Source organism: Bidens hawaiensis, unplaced genomic scaffold (genome assembly GCF_021521415.1).
Source record: "Bidens hawaiensis isolate Kalapana, Puna unplaced genomic scaffold, B.hawaiensis_p1.1 tig00035423_1, whole genome shotgun sequence".
Classification (NCBI taxonomy): Eukaryota; Viridiplantae; Streptophyta; class Magnoliopsida; order Asterales; family Asteraceae; genus Bidens; species Bidens hawaiensis.
Window position 1 is genome coordinate 43814 of NW_027505365.1, and position 22763 is coordinate 66576.

The window sequence follows — 22763 nt, forward strand, 5'->3', positions numbered from 1 at the left end:
ACTGCAAATCACCAGTCAAAAACCGTGCACTAACATTTTTTAATTGAGTTTATCTATGCATTGTATTATAAATTTTGGTCATTGTGTTTTTCAATTGTTACTCATATTAAAGATAAAAATTAAAAAAGATTACATCATTGTGTTTTTATGCTCAACATTTGTCTTTCTACTTATTATTGTGTTTTAGTCATTGTGATCAACATTCACTTAAGTTGAGACAAATAGTATTATGTTCATTGTGTATTACGTTCAAGTCATTGTGTAATATGTAAATTCCATTGTGTTTTACGTTTCAGGTCATTGTGTTATATGTATTTACCATTGTGTCTTACGTTTCAGGACATTGTGTTATATGTATTCATTATTGTGTTTTACGTTTCAGGTTATTGTGTAATATGTATTCATCATTGTGTTTTATGTATTAGAAAATTCGTTGGTATTATTCATTATATTTACATATTATTACACAACTGTGTTATTAGTATTTTAAAAAAAACACAATGATCAGTTGAAATACACAATGGCGAAAAAAACACATTGACAAACAGAAAGACACAACGACGAAAAAAGACATAATGGTAAGAAAAAAAGACACAATGACGTAAAAAATGTTTTGTTTTTATTTAACAAAATCATACTCATATTAAAGATAAAAAACGCTTGTTAATATGGTGAATTTTAATTTAAAAAAATATCATGTGAAAAGGTCATAGACGTTTAAAAATGATGAGGGAATTAACATGTGACCTGCATGTGGAGAGAGAAAATGTGTACTATTACTTTTATACTCTTTTTCCTTTGGTCCATACCTGACACATGTCAATTAGTTATGGCTTCTCACACTTGTCATTTTTGTTGCAATTTGTAAAATAACTCAACCCATTAAAACCAATATAAGATTTAGTTTTAATTTCTTACCCTTCAAATTAGTTTTATAGATTTAAACAAATATATATATATATATATATATATGGTAGGGTTAACGTAAAAAACAATAGTTTTGTAAGAAGTGTAAGAATAGATGTGAACCCTTGGATTTAGGATCTAGTGGTTGAGATTGGTAGTTTCTAAATGTTGTATGGTTTCCTATTTACATTGTATAATATCATATTTAGATGGTGTACTTTATTTTAAAGTCTTCTCACACTTCTCACAAAACAATTGTTTTTTTGAACCATTTTCTATATAAGTAATAGCTAATTTAATGTAAGTCTAAAAACTCTCTTAAACCAAATATCAGAATACATAATCATACTATCATTTACCTAAATGATATTAATCTTGACATAATATTAGGGTTATACGCAATAAACCGAGTTTAATGGTATACTTGGAATATTTGCTTGGTGTGTTACCTATTGGGATCATGTGTCTATGGCAACAATGATATACGTTGTGTATTGGGCACCTAGTTCCAACAATTATATCATATATCATCATCATCATCGTACTCAGCATATCCCACCAATAACAAAGCTATGGTAGGTTCTGAGGAGGGTAAGATGCAGACAGCCTTACCTCTACCTTATAGGGATAGAGAGGCTGCTTCCGATGAAACCCCGGCTCGAAAATTTTATTCATATAGTATTATCACCCTGTATCCATCTCCTCAATATTTTATTAACAAAGTGACCTAAGGGTCAGACAAAACATTTTCATAGATTCTAAAAGCTCAAAATGCACAACCAAAAAAGGTGCATATTAAGTTATTAATAATTGTGGTATGAATCAAGTTGAGATAGGCAAAAGGATACCTAAGAACAATATAATCGTTGTGGTCTGGTACACATGAAATCTGAGGATTCAAAATAGTTTTACTATCTACACTTGAGTTGACCTACTTGCAAGTTGCAACTCCTATCTATGCTGTTACATTCTAACAATTAAAAAAGCCTTAGTCTAGAACCCCAAAAATGAAACTGACATATTTTAACAACTCTACTTGCAAAAGAATAAAATAATACATCAGATCTGATGCTAAAACAGACACAAGACCAAGATTAAAGCTAGAACCATCAATTCTTTTGTAAGTTCTATAAAAAAAATTCAGCAAAAACGCGCTGCAAAAGAGAATCAAGCCTAGATATATTCTATCACAAAGCAAGGTTTTAACCACTAGACTGCTTGTTCATTATGTATGTGGGTTTAGTCTATTTGTTTATGAGTTCACTGTAGTTTTTTATATAAGTGTTGTACTAAAAAACCGAAACTCATTGAGTTCATGTGAACCCGATACCTACAATGTATGTCCGCCCCCTGCTTACATGGCCTTAATCATTGAGTTTTGGTCCAATAAACAAGTGACACGTTATAAGCACCGAAATTGTTAACCTATATCTACGAAATTACAAAACTACCCCTGCTCCTTTTATTTTTAAAGTATGGTGAAGATGGTTTATAACTTTTAAAAGAATGGTAAAAAAATTAAACACCTAATATCATGGCTAAAACATGTCGGCTAAAAGAAAAAAAGAGCGGTTAAAAGAGAAAAAGATGGAAGCCAGTTAAAAGTTTAATTGGGTAGGTAAAAGCATTTATTTTTTTTACGGATAAAACACGCCGACGGCTATGAGAGGGAAAAAAAGTCGGCTAAGTATTTAATTGGGCAGGTAAAAATATTTAATTTTGGGGCCTAAATTAACAAGGCTAAAAAATAAAAGAAGCCAACTAAGAGATAAATAGATGGATGTTGGCTAAGTATTTATAATATTTTTGTAAATGGGCGCACTTGGTACGCTCTCGTCGTTGCAAGCAGCCTTAGTATTTTTGGAAATGAAAGCAATACCAATATAACATTCGTCAAATTTAAAATTCGAAACCCGACCCGTTTATTTATTTTTGCCTCATTTATTATTCGAACGGTCGTTACTAAATAAATTTCTGTCCTCGTGTAAGGATATATATTTCGTTTAATAATTTATTAATAATAACTATGAACAATAAGATATAATACCCAACCCCCCCCCCCCCCCCCCCCCCCCCCCTAACTAACTTATTACCATTTTTGAATCCACACCTATAAACTAGGGACTATATTGCAAAATTTCCCAAAACCTTTTCCCTCTCTTCCCGTCAGCGTCCAACCCACCCCCTTGTGATTTTGATCCATAAAATGTGCCGGGAATCACAGAATTGACCATCCTTACGCGTCGAGGAGCCAATTACGCGTTCAATCATCACATAAACATGGAAATTGATAGCGAGTGACAACTAATTCGTCATTTTCACGAACCGCGGCTAGCAAGATCAATTTACCCTATAAATACACAATCTTAATTCAATTAACTGGTATCACACACTCCTCTATGTGTCGCGAACCTAACCCCTATAGATAATTAAATTAATTTGTTCATTCAGTAGCTCGTTCTTCACCTCATCTCAGCCGGCCCTGTTATATCTCGTTAACCCACTTCTGATCTTCGTTTGAGGTAATTAAGCACATGTTTAAAATCTAGATTTCATAAAGATCAAAAGCCCCAATGTTAATTTGGTTAATAACGTCGGGATTAATCAAATTGGAAATTAGGGTTCTTGATCAATTTTTTTTCATCTGTTTGTTTTCTTAAATCATGGAAACAAGCCATTGTCGCTTGTTGCTGGTAGCCGAGCTGGTTAATTCTTATGTGTTATGGGTTGGAGGTCGCGGGTTCGACCCTCCCTGCACCCTATATCCTTTTTTTAAATTTACATTATTTATTATTTTCAAGTTATTTTTGATAGATTAACTATAATAACAACTAAATAATAATTATTTCACTAAAAACCAACTTTGTAACACTCGTTAAATTTTCATTTTCACTCATATACGTGTTAACTCAAAGGTATATATATATATATAAACCAAGTAAACAAATTTTCATATATATTTATAAAAACTACAGATAATATTTTATTAAGTATGTTTTCATAAATCAAAATAATAGTTTATATAATAAATCCTTAAATAAATATAATATTATTATAGTAGATGTGCCCGCGCGTTGCGGCGGGGACACAATGGGGATGCGGTCGGTATGATTTGGTTTGCGGTGTGGGGATAATGCAATGAGAATTCAGTCACGTTTTGGGCGTTGTGACGAGGGCGTGAGATGCATTTGATTGTGCTTGATTAGAATCATAGTGACATGCGGTCGGTAAGTGAACAAATGATTTATATAGTTGAAAGAAAGGAAACTATTGTTATTAGATTGGATCTAACGAGTTAACTATGAATAATGCATAACTCTATGACGTTATAAAACAGGTGAGTTGAATCAGGTGTCACAACTCTAATGTTAGATTAAATTTGGTTGTGTATCCGGCAAGCCAATGTTGGTTTTAAACATTTTATTCCATACATCCAGAGGTAGACATAGTAGTTTAATTTTATGAGTGTTTGTGTGTAATACGCTAATTCCATAAAGTATTGCTCCTACGTTAAATGTATATGATTTAGTTTGTAGCGTAACTGAACAAAAAAAATGCATACGCCAAGTAATAATAACATGTTCTGATAAAAAGACATGTTTCTGTGTTAGAAAACATGTCAACAATATGAAAAGCTAGGAATTTGAACTATAGTGACAACAAGAAGTATAGCACATGCGCATATTATTTCCAAATTATCCGCTTCGGTCATGCTCGGATCAAATGTGACTGTGGTAAACTTTTTAGACCCCAAAATTGTGACTCAAACCAATCAAAATTCACTGGTTAGATGTTATATATATAAATATGTAGTGTTTTTTTTTGTTTACATTTTGACCCATCATAAATAAAAATTTTGAAAAAATAAAAAACACTTAAGAGTCATCACGAACCGAACTGGACTAAGTGGTACTGGTATGTCAAATGTGACCGAAACCAATCAAAATTTACTTGATAGATGTTATATTGACATCTGCAATTTATTTACTTTTCCATTATTTAGGACCGTGAAAAAAAATATAAGTTGAATCGTTTCGTTGATTTCAGAATCTTTGCAAGGTCAATGTCACACACCTTTATTTATACGGATAAAATCATCTCATCTAGTCTCCGTTCAAATTATGCAAATAATCATTATATTTAAATGTTTTGTTGGCTTTAATTGCACATCATATCTTGAAAATTAGAGTACTCAAGAATTAGTCGTGAATACTCGGTCTAGGCAGGAAGTACTCACGAATTACTCGTCGAGTACTCGGCGCCTTGACGCGGTTTTTGTGACCACGGATACGGATAATATAGATACATATGTTACAAATTTAATTTTACTTGCGTTTTTGCAAGAACAAAGATCTGTTAGAGTACACTCACCAATTAATTTCATGTATGATAAAGGTAGAAATCATCAAATCCAAAACAAATTGATTGAATTACTGTTTCAGTAATTATAAGCATATTACAGCAGACAAGATGGATCTAAGGAGTTCAATAGAAATAGTAAAAGTACACATCAGTGACCACAAATTATTACAAGTATAATATAAACTAAAGCAAATTAAAACCACCAACTTGGACCACATCTCCCATTGTTAATAACCTTGCCTTGATTCCACAAATTATTTCAATTCAAATATGTCCCATTACCATTACCAATACTTGTTTCATTTGATCATTGTTTTTGCTCAAAATTCTCACACATATAGGATTGAGTGAACCACCATTTGGATTCCGTGAGTCAGAAGATGGGACCCACCCAGCGGGGTTGAGCCGCATGTGTTACAACAATTGACAATTTTTACGGGTGAGATGCGGCTTCAGAGGCGACACGAACCTTTGCGCGTATCACCATGCCAACTATAATTTCTACTGCGTGACACGAACCTTTGCGCGTATCACCATGCCAACTATGATTTCTTCGCACCCTCACTCACCTGAACATAATCCCCTTTTATCATAAACAACTAAAAAAAAGGAAGCCCGGAATAAAAGTCAAATGCTCAAAGGTAAGTAAACAATTGAGCATTTGAGCTTACTTCAGGTCTGCCAAAAAAGCATCACATTTTTAATGTTTATTCTCATAATTAGACCAACAAAGTGGTGATATAGATTTTTGTGAGCCGAGTCAAAAGCTGTTAACATGTGTTATATGATAAAAAATCATAATTGTTAACATATAAATATAATCCACTTACTTATTATATAATAAGATATCATAAATGTTACAAATCGTTGACTTAATTTGTATCCTTCAACACGGACCAGCTGGTATTGTTCGAACGACACAAGCCAATAAAGTTACTTCATCAAATAAAGCCTTCCCCTGCTGCAATATTTCGTACCGATGAATTATTATGTGTAATGTTATCCGCTTTTTTTGGTAGGCCTCACCATCCTTTGATTACTGAATAACTTGAGGTGCAATGACAGCAGATGCTAGCTGTCCTATACTTAAATCCGAGCTTCACCTTCATTATTAGACAAAAGAAAATGAACTTTTTCATGTATTATTCCAAACAAAGAATAGCGTTCCGTTACAAAACCAATGATCTTGTAGGACAAAAATGTCATCAAATTGGTTCAACCTTAGAGAAACATGAAACTGAGAAGAGATTTGTTGCAAACTCTGTTGGTGAATAGTAATTAGTTCATGAGCATCAGCATTAATATGGTATTTATATAATACAAACTAATAAAAATTTAAACATTAAAAAGCTTATTATTACCTCTTACTTCTCATTTTTGGAAGGAACGTCATCCATGAATTCAGATCACATAGTTTGTCCATTTACGGATGCTTCATAGTCATAATAAGTTTCTTGTTTGATTTTGGTCTTTTTGGGGTGAGCTATTACCTCATCTTTTAACTTCTTCCAGCTCCATTGTTCAACGACTTAACCGCCTGAGCATAAGACTGTATCGCCATTATTTTATCTTACACCAAATCTGTCACCTTCAAGAGCACCAATTTTATAAATTTTGGGGATTATTAGCAGTAGTTGCAGTATTAAGTCCGGGACTGTGCATTACAAATTTACTAACTAATCAGAACCAGGCTACAAATTCACATCCAATTTGCAGTGTGATTCCATCCACATACTCAAATTTTATTTCAGAATCTCAAAATTAGGGTTATCCATAAGCTTCAAATTTAGCTCAAATTAGTTCCAAACAATCCAAATCATAACTACTCTAAATTATTATCCAACTTCAAACTAAATTCAGGTCATTTTTTAACAAAATGTAACTGAAATAAATGTTGAACTCAGGGCAGATTACTCGACTTCTAATAAAATTTATTAACAATAATAATAAGTAATATCGAAAACCTACTGAGACGGCGACCCGGTGGTGGTAGTCACTTGAGGCCATTTGAAGCAAAACGACTTGAACGATCGATTGAGGATGGCAAACAGTCGTGTCCAAAAAACGAGCAGCCAACATCTCCTAAACACAATAAAATTCGCAACCTCTAATCCATACTCCATAATCAAGCAGATGACATACCAGCACAAGTTCACTGAGACATTTTATCAAACAGTTGGAGTGCATATATAATCAAGCAATAAACTAAGCATATGTTGATCAGTTAAGCAGCAAAATTGCAAAATTAGATTGTACTAAACAATTATATAGGTAGAATCATCAAACAAATACTTCAAAATCTCAAAAGAAAATTATAATCGATCATTAAATAAACTGCACAAAAAGAAGATGCAATATACCTATTGGAGAACTTGATTTTTGGGAATCATCTATTAACAGATTAGAAGATGCAAGTGAGTCGAATCAACATCATTGCCATGAATTTAGACAACAATCGCCCAGGATGAAGGAGTTGATATCCGGTCTCGGTCAATTGCAAAGGACCGAATGACCAACACCACATAGAACCGAGACCGAACATGTTCATATTACTGCAATCACCAGTCATCCTTCTGGGGCAATCTGAAGCGCCGAGTTGAATTGTTAACATATCCACGATCATTGATGAGGGAGTAATTGCATGTTCATTGATGAGGTAATAATTGAAGAATAAAGGTTGTAGGAGGATAATCTATAACGGCAGAAGAAAGGTCGTCGGTGGTGAGTGATAATAAATATACCGGTGAATTAAAGTTCCCGGCGATGAACATCATAAATATTAAGGCGTCTTATGAAGAGAGAAGATAGTAAGGTGAAGAGTTGTCTATCAATGTAATATAGATAATATTATTATAATATCTTTTGGTTATTGATTAACTAGTTGTCATAATTAAATCTTATACTTAGCAAATCCGTTTACTCTCGTTTCTCTTAGGCTTTAACGTTCGCGTGTGACTTTTCTCGTCTTCTCGTTATCTTAATCACTTTTGTTCGTCCTTGAGGTGAGTTTACATATCCCCCTTTTTCATCTTTTAAATTTTGAGGGTGGTATGTATACCCTATTTAAATTACTCATTTTATTTATTTATCTATTTATAACACAATTCAATATATGTTTATGTGTGATTATTGCATGCTCTATGATAATGCTCTATGTGCTTAATTGTTTATTTTATGTTTGGTGGTTGGTATCTCATCCTCATCTATCCTCATCTAGTATGATCATACACTTACCCAAGTACTTTGATTTCATATCAATAAGAACGGGTCCGCATCTATTTAGTTGTTTACATTTTCATATGAATTGTAATACTCATCATTTACATATGAATTGTGATTTCTCTCTCTATATTTATACAAAACTAAAACTTATGTATTCTCACCAACATTCGTGTTGACAAACTTTATTTTTATACATGCTACAGGTACAAGTAATTTACATTGATCAAGATTGAAGATATTAGTTTACCATAGGATATATATCCAAACAATAAATATGATGTAATTGTCTTGATTATTATAATTGTGTACTTGTTTTGATATTAATGAATTAAATAATTATTGTCACTTTAATTAGTGTCTTTTGAGCTTATGTCCAATCAATACGTTACGCCCCGACATGTTCCGTCTTTGGTCGAGGTGTGACAACCAAGACGTGACAAGTTATCAAAGTCAAGGGACTAATATGAAAATTCTGAAATATGAGACACTTCGCGCTACGCGAAGAAACCAAAAAGAAGTGTTTCGCACGCGAAATGGTCACGAAGTAACCGTGCCAGGTAACAACATATGGAAAGCCTAGTAGCTGACACATCAGACTATATGTCTACTTCGCGCGATGCGAACGAGTGCTTTGCGATACGCGAAGGACAAAAGATAACAATGACGGTTAAGTGGTCCTTTCAGATACGCGAACGGACATGATGGAAGCCTTTAGCGCGACGCGAAGGAGCACAATTTTTGCCAATAAATAGGCAGCCATGGGGTGATGTCTCATTCATCCATCCATACTTCAAGACACACACTTAACCTCAATAAGCGTGCCACGATCCCAACCCTCTAACGCGTTCGTTTCTCGAAGTACATGCAAAGAGTTGAAGTTATATTCGTTTATTTTCTCGAATACCCACCAACAAGTAGATGTGTTGCCCTCGTCAAGCCTAGGCATTTCATATATACTAGCCATACAAGGTATGGGTTCTGCGCGATTATTTTATTATATATGGCTTAGACCTTAGTCGGGGGCATAGTCTATTCCTTGATCAACTAATAAGTGAAATATAGTTTCATAAGACGATGGTATAGATAAAATATTATTTCTTTATGATTATAAAGATTTTATAATGTTTCTTAAGAAAGAAGAAACTTGGTATGTACGTTTTTCATAAAGAAGAAACGTACTATCTAAATGATGAAATCCCTTGGACTAAAGGTCCAAGTATTTTGTAAAAAAAATGATGATCAAGGTAATGATTATGCAAATAAACTAAAGGTCTAAAGCTAGATCGTTGATCTAGTATTTATAAAAGGTTATTCATGTACTATAGGTCTGAGGTAACAAGAAGCATATATCAGTGAGACACAATGATTTTAACAAAGGTGAATACATCCAAACTCTTTACAACTTTATAAATAGTGTCTTTAATTATTTGCATGGGATTACGTATTCTTAAAACATTATAAACAAATGTAATCGTTGACCCTTAGGCTATCGTACACGTTTATCCGGATCCTTGCATATGTGGTTATACGGTGGGCGCACCGCACCACGCTTGATAATGCCTCTGCCACGTTGGACCAGGCCTAAGTAAAGTCCGAGTGGGGATTGTCTTGTGTATATTGGTAGTAGCGTAATCTAGAACGTTGCGGTGTTTGCTAAGCGGTTTTGAATTGAGCTAGAGTTTGTAACTGTTGTTCAGATTTCAAAACTTGATTATTTCCTAAGCAACGTCGGGCCAAGACCTAAGTTATGTCTTGAGGGGATAATTAAGTAACAAAATATTTTGTGTCAAAGCGTTCACCAGCATGTGTTGCTGACGTATTTTATAATTGTTTTACAGGTCATCAATAATAGGTGTTTGGAGATGATGGATAGCAGGATGATTAATGTGATATCGAAGACTCACTCAAAAATAGACCAAATACAACTAATTAGATAGCAGTAAGTGGGTGTCGAACACAGGGAGTTTGTGGAAAATGTGTTACTAGGTAGTTTGTAATCTAACTATATTAAACTAAATGCAGAAAATAAATTCAAAGAGTTGGTTGTTTGATTTGATTAACAAAAAGAACTGAAAACAAATAACGAGTTTTAACTGATTCAATAAAAAGAATGCTATCTCCCGATTTCAGGTTTCCAAGATTGATAATGTTAATTTTTACTTTTGGGAGGTACTACATAGACATAGTTCGTGAGTATGTGTTTGATTGTGATAAAAGATGACTAAGTACTTGGGTTGTAAAAACGCAAGGTTGTCACTCGATAATCAGTTTAATTGATAGTCAAGAACACGAATTACACTATATTAACAATTACTAATCAAACTCACAATCACCATAGCAATATAATCATAAGATCAAATTACTTGGGTTGTAAAAGAGGACTAAGTACTTGGGTTGTAAAAACGCAAGGTTGTCACTCGATAATCAGTTTAATATAGCCAACCCTAATTCCCTTCCAATAAATCCCGATTGCCTATGGCAACAAGAATTGATAGTCAAGAACACGAATTACACTATATTAACAATTACTAATCAAACTCACAATCACCATAGCAATATAATCATAAGATCAAATTACTATCCCACAAATAACACAAACAATTAACAAACATTCAATTGAAAACCTTACAATTCGGGAGAGAACACGAAAGAAATTAGCCACACATAATTCGGTTCATCCTCACATCATTTAGATTATGCATATGAATCAAAAACACCAAATCAATGATTGGATTCACCAAACTATTGTTCTTGAGCCCAAAAATCGCCTCTAGGTTGTCTCCAAATGATAGATAGGTGAAAAGACATTGAAAACGGAATAAAAACGCAAGAGACTCGGCAGTTACTATCCAAACCGTGGGCACCGGTGGACCAGAGCTCACGATATGGTAGGCTCTGGTCCATTCTGATCATTTGGACCGTGGCCCACGGTCCAGACGGTGGGTCACATTGGTCTTCAGCCGCCATCTTCATTTACTTGTCTCTTTTGACCTCTTTCGAGTCTCCAGTTCCTTCGGTTGCCTCATTGTACACCATAATAGCTCCGGAACATCCTTTTAACCTGCAAATAACCACACAACAGTAGTCATCTAGTTCCATGAAATTAACACTTATTACGTAGATTTTTATATCGTTTAAGCTCACTTACGGGTCATACTCCGATGCACCTGTCAATGATCTGATGGCTCAGATGAAGCTTTTTTATATTAAAATAATGTAAATTATGGTTTTCATGTTCAAACTATTTGTAACAAACGAACGGGTGTTTAATCCCCATCTTTTGAAATATATTAATATTTTAATCATAACTTCCGCTTTACAACATTAAACTCTAATATATTTACAAAGCAGGTGCCAACGATTGGTCACACTTCTAGGCCCTAAGTAGGGGTGTGACAGAACCCTCGGCCAGTTTCTTGTCCACATCGATATAATTACATTTAAAATCACTAAATTTTTTTTCATTTTCAAATAATAATACAATTTTATACATTTATCAATACTTTTTTCTCTCTACTTATAACCACTTTCAGAAAATAATAAAAAATTATGTGGTATGAATAATGTATCAACAAATTTAACTTTCCACATTTTCTCATTCTTTCACTCATAATCACACCATAACTTACGAAACTCACTCACAAAACTTTAACGAGCAAGCGGAGATGTTTTGAAATATTAGTTTTCTAATTTGTGTATTACTATGATTCATACATGAACCCAACCTTCATTTCAAAACCTATCTCCATATTTTAACGTAAGACATTAAAACCCGTATTTTTTGGGGAAAGCAAGTACATCTCTCGTATTTGATGGGTCAATGGTCACCCTCATATATATTGTTTTAATAGTTTTTGAGTGTGATGTGAATAAAAGAAAGAGAAAAAATTAGTTAGAGAGGGAATGGTAAGGTATTGTTTACTTGAAGAGGGTTAGATATGGGGGGATGAAATGTGAGATGTTTTTAAAAATGAGAGCTAATTTTAGAAAACTGTGTACATTTTAGTTATTAGTTAAAATACATAGAAGATGATGGGAGATGAACAAGGAATGAGTGTTATATTTATAGTTTTTAAAGTACGCATGCATGTTACTTGTGAACCATTTCTATTGTGCACAAGTCATCTCCATTTCAACTTTATCTTATATGAAGAATCATTTTGTAACATTTTAGATGAATCACACATCAGTCGTGGACATGAAAGATATCCCATTAAACAAAGTGCATCAAGGTATTATGCATGTTGAGGCAACATAAGGATTTCCCATCAGAACTACATTATCAAGCATGTATCATTAGAATGGAAGAGTCTTGGAAGTGGTCGTCTGATTGACAAAAACAAAATCGCAAGCCAGTTGGGTGTTAGCAACTCGTGTATCATTTAAGGTTGTGAGAAAAAGAGAGGACCAGATTGGGATTCATGGAGGGGCAGATTAGGATCCACGTGATCTGGTGGGCTAATATACAAACAACTCTTGTGCAAACACAATGAGCTCATCATGTGGGAGTAATATTTGTAACACACTAACCCTTTACCTTAGATGAATCTATTAATCATGGACTAGATAGATATTGAATATAGTGCAATGCATCTCCATGTATGAAACGTCTTGAGGGTACAAGCACAACACATTAAGTGGGCATGACCGATAGTAGTACAAGGATGAAAGATCCTATGATATTCTTTTTGTGAAGTCACCGAGAGCAAAAACTGGGCCCGACTTGGGCATAGTGTAATGGTTACACTGTAACCTGGACGGGGCACTTGAACTTTGGGGGTACAAAACTTTATATATATATATATATATATAGAAAATTGTTCAAATAAAAATAAGGAGTTTCCTAGAAATTGTAAGAACCAATAAATTTTTGGCATGTGGCGTTACAATCTATGGTGAAATAACAATTCTAGGAAACTATATTGGTTATAATGGTGAAAGAGTAATTCTAGGAAATTATGACGGTTTTTGGTAATTTTAAATCTCGACCATTGATTGACATGATCCAATGGCTATAATTTATTCCTAGTCTTCCTAGAAAACTACTTATTTTTAGGATAACTCTCATATATATATATATATATAAATATATATATATATATAATGGTTCAAATAAAAAATAATTGTTTTGTGAGAAGGCTTTAAAATAAAGAATATCACATAAATAGGACACTATACCATGTAAATAGGAAACTATACGGTTTTTAAAAAACTATCAATCTCAACCACTAGATCCTAGATCCAAGGGCTTAATTTATTCTTATGTTTCTCACACAAAACTATTGTTTTTTACGTTGACCCTACCATATATATATACACACACACACTAGCTTTTATCCCTCCGTATTAAAGGGCTGTTTTACATTATTCGTTTCTAATGTTTATATATTCTTTGGATTTTAATTTTATTTATTATAAGGAACTGAATAATGTAATTAGGATTTGATGATGAACGAGGTTCGCAAATAAACGAGATGTTATAATCTGTTTTAATCTGTGTTTGGTGATTCATGACCTGTTTATTTTTTTTACTATAAAATTGTTTTTTAATTGTATACTCCCTCCGTCCCATTAAAAATGTTCATATTTCATTTTTTGTTTGTCTCATTACAAATGTTCACTTTCAAAATTTATTAGTCAATTTCTAAGTTTACCCTTAAACAAACGCAATTAAGATTAATAAATGATGGACCCAATTTCCAAGGGCATTACTGTCATTTGGTAATCAAAAAAAATTATCATTCAATCTACCTTGAACTATGTGTTTTCAAACCATTACACTTTTACTGGGGAGGGAGTATATTTTTGTAAATAATAGGATATTCATTTAGTAGTATATTCCTATTTTATAGGAATATTAATATCAAGTATTTGATGAGATTAATTTTTAATTTAATGAGATGTTATAACCCGTTTAAAGGCTATTTGGGTTTGGTGAGACCTATACCCAAGAATTTGGGTCAAATGCATGAGAATCATTCATTTACAAATAAAACAATCTGATGGCTTTTAAAGGTTTCATTTATATATAATATAGATACTAGCTTTAGAAACCCGTGTATTACACGGGATAAGTTAATGTATATATTACAATGATATATTAATACAAATAAAAAATGATAATTAAGTCTCTTTATATTATTTAATTTTTAAGACTTATTATTTCTAAGACTTATTAAACATTGAATATTTGTAAAAAGTTTAAAATAAAAAAATTTATCATAGTTTTCTTAGATGTTTCAAAAATTGAATGTTAGTGTACTCTTTAAACATAAACTCTTATATATATATATATATATATTAATTTTTAAAGAAAATATCTTTTACGATATGTAATTGTTATTTTAATATATTTTTTTATATTAAGTATGTTTACAATATAAATTAAGGCATTAATAATTCAATCAATTGAGATTTACCAATTAATACGGTATGTTGAATTTATAATCAATACTATATATTGAAAGATATATTTTTTTTCCTTTTTCATCAATAGAAGAGAATGATTTGAGCGGGATTTTGATAGTGTGAATTAAACTTAGAATGCCATGTATCCAAAATTATTTACTTTTATTAGTATAGGTAGATTTTATACATATATACTTTAAAAAAATTATAACATAGGTACAAATCTTAATCTCCTTATATATTGAGCCTGATATTTTTTTTACCCATAATCCATTTGAGTTATTGGGGTAAAGTTAAATTTAAAATCAAATAATGCTAATAATAATATAAACATACACGAGCGGTGGCTGATTGAATTTCCTAAATATTGAGAGACCAGAGGCTGATTCCAAAATCCAAATTGTGACCTCCAAAAGACCAGAAGCTACTGAATCTTGAGTATGGACCAAATCATATTATGATATTCATAATAATTAATAAGTTATGTTTTTTTAATATTTGACTTGTATTGATTGAAGATTTGAATAATTTATCATTGAATGAGTGTCAAATTGTGATACATTGGTTCTTATTTAGTTATCTTTACTTCCATTTACTGATTTAGTTAGAGCATTCTCATCTCATTCCTATAATTATGTGAGGAAAGTTTGTAAATTATAGAGTGAGGTTGTGAGTGATTGTGAGTGTAAATTATAGGGTGGAGAGATAAATGTAATGACTTTTTGTAAATTTGAGGAAACATTGTTTGTCCCTATTTATTTTTTAATATTTGTTGGATTGGTTGTGAGTAAAGGAGAGAAAAAACTGTAATTATAAAGGTATAAAAATATTATTTAATTGAACAGGATAAAGAAATATATCTTTTTTAGTGTAATTATAGAGATAGAGATGGGGAACGAGTTGAGAATGCTCTTAAACAATTATATCATAACATCATGTGAGATTGTGAGAAACAATTATATCATAACATCATGTGAGATTGTGAGGTGCAAACGCTTTTGGGCTTTAGGTAATTATTTGTGATATTTGAAAATTTGTTATATGTGATTTGTAATATGTGTATAATGTATTAGTGTGTATAACTGTACATAATCATTAATTTTGTATTTAAATAATAGGAATATACCTCCTAAACAACCATCCAGTGCTCAAAAACGAAAACTAGATGCAATAAAAAAGTCTTAAACTGGTGTTATGTATAAATTTAAGGTATTTGACTTTAATACTATATTTTTGTTACGTTTATTGTTATTACGTTAATGTTGTTTAAAAAATTAACTTATATAATTCAGTTACTCGTTAGGGCCTAGCTACGGGCTTTTTCATTTCGGCCCCATTTCAGCCCAGCTGAGACATATGATTCTCGGAGACGGCCTTGACATGAACCATAAGACCGTGAGGGCAAAACTGACAATATCATGGTTTGGGTTTGGGGGGTGGGGGGGGGGGGTATGATTAAATCAAACTATTAAACATGATTTTAAGGTTTTTTTTTAAAAAAAAAAAATCTAAAATACAAATTAGACCCGAACCTACTTCAAAGTTTGATTAGTAAATTTGAAACTGATGGGGACCTTCGGTTATAAATCAGGGCACAAAATGAACTGTTGTATAAGAATCTGTACTGTTGGGACTGGCCCAAAGTTGAACAACCAAACAACCAACATTTTTTCATCCATGGGAAAAACACTACAGAAACAATCCTCTTTCACAAGTCTGACAATAGACCAAATTTGAAAAGCAATAATTTGTGTCCTTATTGCATAACCTTAAAATACCATGGTTCAGGCATACACTTGTGCTTCTGGATCTTGAATAAACTAACGTCGAATTTGTGTCCTTATTACATGAAAGACGTTAAATTAAATATATAAGCATCACCTAAAGTTATCATTTACTTGAAAAACAATCAACCAAGATGGGTTGCCAAAAGATATCAGAAGATTCAAGGTTATTTTGTCGTTCCACAACTCCATATGTGAAAGAAAAAACTTTAAGAGACAGTTTGTCCTTTAACAACCCTACTTAGAGAGAAAACAAAACCAAAATGATGCTGAAATTTAACATGTGTGTACATTTTCCCTTACCATAGCAAATATTTTGCATAATGATGTTCAGTAAATGAATTATCTACAAAAAGCTAAAAATTAACCAAAAAGTGTTTTTACTCATTTCACTCCATATTAAAAAGTCCTATCACCTGGCTCGCACACATCTAAACCAACTTGTAAACGTGTTAAACTATCGATATATGCAGATTTTATAATAAAAATGAGACCACTTAATCTTTTTTCGAAAAAAAGTGTCAAGACTTCTGAATTAATCAACAACAAAGATGGCGTTCTACAAAACAAAATCAAGTCTAAATTAGTATGTACAGCAAAAAAAAAACTCACTGTGTTCGAAATTAGCCTGAAAATCAGAAAGATAATGCATTTCTGTAGCCACATGTTTAACTAACTAACTCAACTCTACAGTCGGTCAGATTTCTGTTCCACAAACTTGGAACCAGTACGATATATCTCCCGTCGCATTGATTTCCTGAGGTAAATTAATAAAAAAGTTATAAAATGTACAGTTTTCTCCCTTTTTTATAAGATTAGACTTGTAAACGAACAACGAACCGAACGGAGCATGTTTGTGTTCGACTATTCGTTCATTTAACTTCAACAGCACAAACAATCAAACACGGACAGTTTGACTGGAGTTTTCTTGTTTGTACTCGTTTGTTAAGAAAATGAACATGTTTCGTGTTCGTTAGTTTATATTTGTTCAGTGTAAACAATCAGTTCATGAGCGAACATAACCGAGCTAAAACCAATTAAAAGTAATGTGAATAACAATGTGTTGTCTAAAAAGTTATTGAAACTAGACTATGTAATGTGAATACGAACAAACAGAAATGAACAAATGTAAATGAACGAACGTTTACGAACATAAATGAACGAATGAAACGTGTGTTCATGCTCATTCGTTTAACTCAATGAACAAAATTTTATGTTCATGTTCGTTTGTTTTCTAAATAAACCAACTTAAACAAACTTTCCACGGAACCTGAACAGTTCAGTGGTTCACGAACTGTTCACTTAACGTTCGGTCCGTTTACAGGCCTTCATAAGATTCGTAGGAAAATTCTATCACTCGTCTTTTGAGTAATTAATTAAGGTTTAATAAACGTATAAGATGAAGAACGAGTAACATACTTGGGAGGCTTGGCAAATTGCTGACCACCATTGTTTTCCAAGATGTCATTCCCGAGCTGAACCGAGATCAGACCGTCTGATGGTTCTCCAGATGACTTTGGTGAATCATCAAAAGTAAAATTTGGACTGTGACCAGAACCAAAACCTGCAAGCAAGGTCCATTAATAATAATTCATGCTACATCACATACATAAATTATTAAATATCCATGTGCTACCTTGAAAAATAATAATGACGAAAAAAAGAACTGTGACAACCATAGCAAATATGCTAATACTTGATGACGTAGGTGGCGGTGAAGAAGCTTTAACCGCTCTTCTTTTCTTCAAAGATTTCAACCTTTCAACCCGAGCGCGCTTTTTCATGGTCTGTTCAGCAATCTCTTTAACCAACTGCAAGTCGGCTGTGTCGAGTGACGGGCCCTTACGTGGTCTAGGTGGCTTTGGCGCCTTTTTCGAATTCGAAATCTTCCGTTTCTCTTTCGTTTTTTCCAAAAGCTGACCATTTTTCCCAAATTTCATGTGTTTTAGTGACTCTATATCTTCATATCCATTATCACTTGATGTTATCTGCGAAGCTCTGTACGAATTACTACTGCATTCACCATCTTCTAATCCTTCAAAACTAACAGATCTACCTACGCTTCGAACCACAGTTTTTGCTCGTTTGTTAGCTGTAACAGTCTCGGTTGTCCCGTCCTCTGAATATTCACTTTCACTACTCACAATGTCAACAATCGTGTCCGTGTTTATTCGCGGTTTATTATTGTCCATTTCATGTAATCAACAACTCCAATATTCTTTAAAAAATCTTTATAATCACCAGTTCACCACAAAACCTAATCATCCAAATCCTGTATGTAAGAATATACGTATAACCAACCGATCAACAGTAAGAAATAGTGAAATACTACCTAATATCCATCATTTGAATCATCTACGTAATTTCAAAACATACAGATCGGTGAATACACATAAACTTATTGGTAGGGTTTCTTTCTGAATATTCTGACAAATCATTTGAAAACTTATTTAATAAAAAAATTAATTAATTCATGAAAAGCCCCCACATAATCATCAGATGTGTATGTATGATTGAAGGCCCAACATTAATTATAAAATCAATTGTTAACGTATCACACCGATTAGATATTAACATCATATAAATCCAAAACCCTAACATTATCCACGGAGGAAAAATCATAATACGATTGCAGAATAATAATAAAAACGTAAAGCTAGAAATGAATAGAAAATAATTTAATTTAATACCTTCAGCCACCACCGATCGTTGTTAACAGAGCAGCTACAAATGCCGGAAAGAAAATATTAATGGTGTATTATTATTAATAATATTATTAAGATATAAATAATATGAGCTGGATTATTGAGCATATTGCGAGATTCTAAAGAGCAGAGGGATGTTTGTTTGTTTGTTCTTCCTTTTCCCAATCTTCTTCTCAAATTTCTACCCGTTTGTTGTTTTTAATATTTTAGTCTTAGTCTAGTTTTTATAAAAATGACGTTTTTGGTTTTTAATTGTATCTTGTTTATCCGATATTGGCTTCTTTCATTTATTTTATTTTGTCATTTTAGTTGTATTGCATAAGGATGCCAAAAGGTTTAGTAATATACCTTATCCTAAATATCATGTGGAGTCCTAATTACAATTGACTATTTCAAAATAGATAGGAAAGGTAAACGTTACATGTATAATGTCTTTTGGTATATAGCTTTCAGGAATATATGTGGCCATCTATTTGTTTGTTCTAATATTTATTTATTTTTTTAATTTATATGTTTTTATTGTATGAAAATTAATAATATACTTATGGTTTGATGATAATTTGTTTCACAAATAAATGAGATGTTATAACCCGGTTTAAAAGCTATATGGTTTTAATGAGACCTAAAACCCGTTTATTTTTTTTACTATGAAATTGGTTTTTTAATTATAAATAATATTTATAAAAGTTAATAATATACTTATGGTTTTATGAGACCTAAGACCCATTTATTTCTTTTACTATCAAATTGGGTTTTTAATTTAAATAATATATATATATATATATATATATATATATTAAAATAAAGAAAAAATTACTGTTTGAGTCCCTGTGGTTTGAGGGCGGAGTTACATTTAGTCCTCGAAAAAAAAATGAATTGATTGAATCTCTGTGGTTCCGAAAGTGACATGAATGAGTCCCTCCATCAACCTTCAGGCTGTTAAAATTAGGGGCAAACTGGTCTTTCACTCCTTAAAAGATTATAAAGAGAAAAATAAAAAAGCATAACTGTTCTTGCAGCTCATCACCAAGATTTAAGTCTGTGTATCCATCCATTCACCACTAGATTCTATAAATTTCCCCCTCCCTTCCTCGAGTAATCATAATATCAAATGGATCCGTCGCCGGAGCTGAATTTTGTGAATCTGAAGCGAACGTGGAGGACATCTATGAATAATAAAATTCTACTTCTTCGATTTGATGTTGTTGCATTGTTAGCTAGTTCTATTCTTGGTTAGCTCAATTGCTGACGGTGATCTGTTATCAGGTTTGAACTAGGTGTTGTTAATTGTTGTTATTTTAGGGTTCATACTCAATTGTGTTTTTGTATTCTAAACCTCAACCATACCCAAAATGTTTAATTTTTCATCATCACTGTCAAATTTTGTGCTTATTTGAAGTGGGTTTTGTGTAAAGTTCACTAATTTGGTGATGCCTACCAAGTGTTCGACGAAATGCCGCTTAGGATCAAATTATCAAATTGAGCGCTTTTTGTAAGTTTTTGTGAAATGATTACCTAATTCGATTAGGTTTGACATTAATAAATTTTGGTTCAAAATATTTTGTTAATAAGGTTAGGTCGTTCAATTAGTTTATCTAAAAAAGTAGTTCGGTTCGATTAGTTTAGTAAGAAAAGTAATTTGGTTCGATTAGTGTTTTCTAAAGTGGTTCGGTTCAACTAGTTTTCTTAAAAAAAGTAGGCTGGTTCGATTAATTTTTGATAAAAAAATTGTAGTTTGGTTCGATTAGTTTAGTTAAAAAAGTAAATCGGTTCGATTTGTTTAGATAACAAGATAAAGGCGACCTTGAATTCTCGTATGCCCGTTTGTCCACTATATGTTCTGGTGATTCTTCTCTGTTAGATGGCCTTCCCTGAAACATCTAAAGCCACATCTAGATATAATATGGAAACATTGGAAATTAAATGAACATAAAAGTTTTGGAGTCTTTTTGTCTTTTAAAGTCAAATTGAGAAAAAGAAAAGGGTAATTTTTGCATAATTTAGTTTAGATTTCAGATTACAAGCTTTTATATTGGCATTATTTTTGATATATTTTTAGATTTAACTGGACTAACATCCAGTTTGTGTTCTAAAGTTGACCAATTTAATCATAAAAGTCAATATAACATGTGCCTCTTTTTAATGCATACATTGACTATTGGAGTCAAAAGATTAAAGAAAGCTTTAAACTATAAGGTAGCTTGTTATGAAACCTTGACAGAATTCAAACAAGTTTTGCATTCAAAGATTGACTATTTTGACAGTAAAAGTCAAATTATGTATCTTTAGTTAACAGCCGAGTATGCCGTACTTCGTGAACAATGAAAGCAAATGCGTAAACATCAAAACTCTTGCCGTAAGATTCCTGGCGATACACTTCAAGAGCCATGTACCAATCTAAAAGAAACACACCAAACATGTAATCTTAAAAAAAATCAATTTTATAATTATTATGTTACAATGACACATTTTGGTACATGAACTAGTGCCTCATGTCATTTTGTATCTATTAACATATTTCTCGTGTTCAATTTTGCTCAACCTAAAGTCTGTAACTTTGAGATGACAACAGCTTCATCTTGCAATATATGTCTGATAGTTTTTTTTTTTTTTTTTTTTTTTTTGCAGGAAAGAAAAGGTTAATTGTCTAGAAACAAGTGTAAACAGAATCATAACACCAAAAGAAAGAAAACAAGTGGGGTTCGATACTTGGGGTTCGATACTTCGATTAGTTTTCTCAAAAAGTAGTTTGGCTCGAATTAGTTTTTTTTAAGTAGTTCGGTTCGATAGTTTTGTTAATAAAAATAGTTTGGTTGGATTAATTATGTAAAAAAAAAATAGTTCGGTTCGATTAATTTTGTTAAAAAATAGCAGTTTGGTTCAATTAGTTTAGTTAAAGAAGTAGTTTGGTTCGATTAGTTTAGTTAAAAAAGTAGTTCGGTTCGATTTGTTTTGTTAAAAAAGTAGTTTGGTTCGATTAGTTATGTTAAAAAAAGTAGTTTGGTTCGATTAGTTCTGTTAAAAAAAGTAGTGCGGTTCGATTAGTTTTTGTTAAAAAAGTAGTTCGGTTCGATTAGTTTTGATAAAAAGTAGTTCATTTCGATTAGTTTTTGTTGAAAAAAGTCGTTCGGTTCGATTAGTTTCGTTGAAATTGTAGTTCGGTTCGATTAGTTTTTCTTTAAAATAGTTTGGTTCGATTAGTTTTGTTAAAAAAGTAGCCCGGTTCGATTAGTTTTTTTATTAAAAAATTGTATGGAGTGAAATATATAATGAGGGACTAAAACTGAGCATGATCACAAACCATAGGGACTCATAAAAATCTTATGAAAGGGCGTATTGGTAATTTATCATTTTCATAGATGGAATCTTAACTGCA

At 32.2% G+C, this 22763-nt stretch overlaps 1 protein-coding gene and 1 long non-coding RNA gene across 2 annotated transcripts; both read right to left on the reverse strand.

Moving 5' to 3' along the window:
* Positions 1-5432: 5432 nt before the first annotated feature.
* Positions 5433-7828, reverse strand: LOC143612712 (uncharacterized). The gene is made up of 3 exons (XR_013149985.1): positions 6630-7828; positions 5788-6529; positions 5433-5737 (listed from the first exon to the last, which is right to left on the reverse strand). It is a non-coding gene; the product is annotated as an uncharacterized LOC143612712 (long non-coding RNA).
* A 9245-nt stretch (positions 7829-17073) lies between these two features.
* Positions 17074-19644, reverse strand: LOC143612711 (uncharacterized). Its single transcript, XM_077086628.1, has 4 exons — positions 19373-19644; positions 18319-18954; positions 18102-18246; positions 17074-17439 (listed from the first exon to the last, which is right to left on the reverse strand). The coding sequence occupies exons 2-4, from the start codon at positions 18872-18874 to the stop codon at positions 17370-17372; spliced, it is 771 nt and encodes a 256-aa protein (XP_076942743.1). The 5' UTR covers positions 18875-18954; positions 19373-19644; the 3' UTR covers positions 17074-17369.
* Positions 19645-22763: the final 3119 nt, after the last annotated feature.

What these genes read in the sequence shown, in the direction of transcription:
- LOC143612711 (XM_077086628.1), bottom strand. Translation starts at nt 18,874, where the DNA reads ATGGACAATAATAAACCGCGAATAAACACGGACACGATTGTTGACATT. An exon ending in CGTCATTATTATTTTTCAAG is followed by an intron (nt 18,247 to 18,318) that starts GTAGCACATGGA and finishes CCTTGCTTGCAG; the next exon opens with GTTTTGGTTCTGGTCACAGT. An exon ending in CAATTTGCCAAGCCTCCCAA is followed by an intron (nt 17,440 to 18,101) that starts GTATGTTACTCG and finishes AATTTACCTCAG; the next exon opens with GAAATCAATGCGACGGGAGA.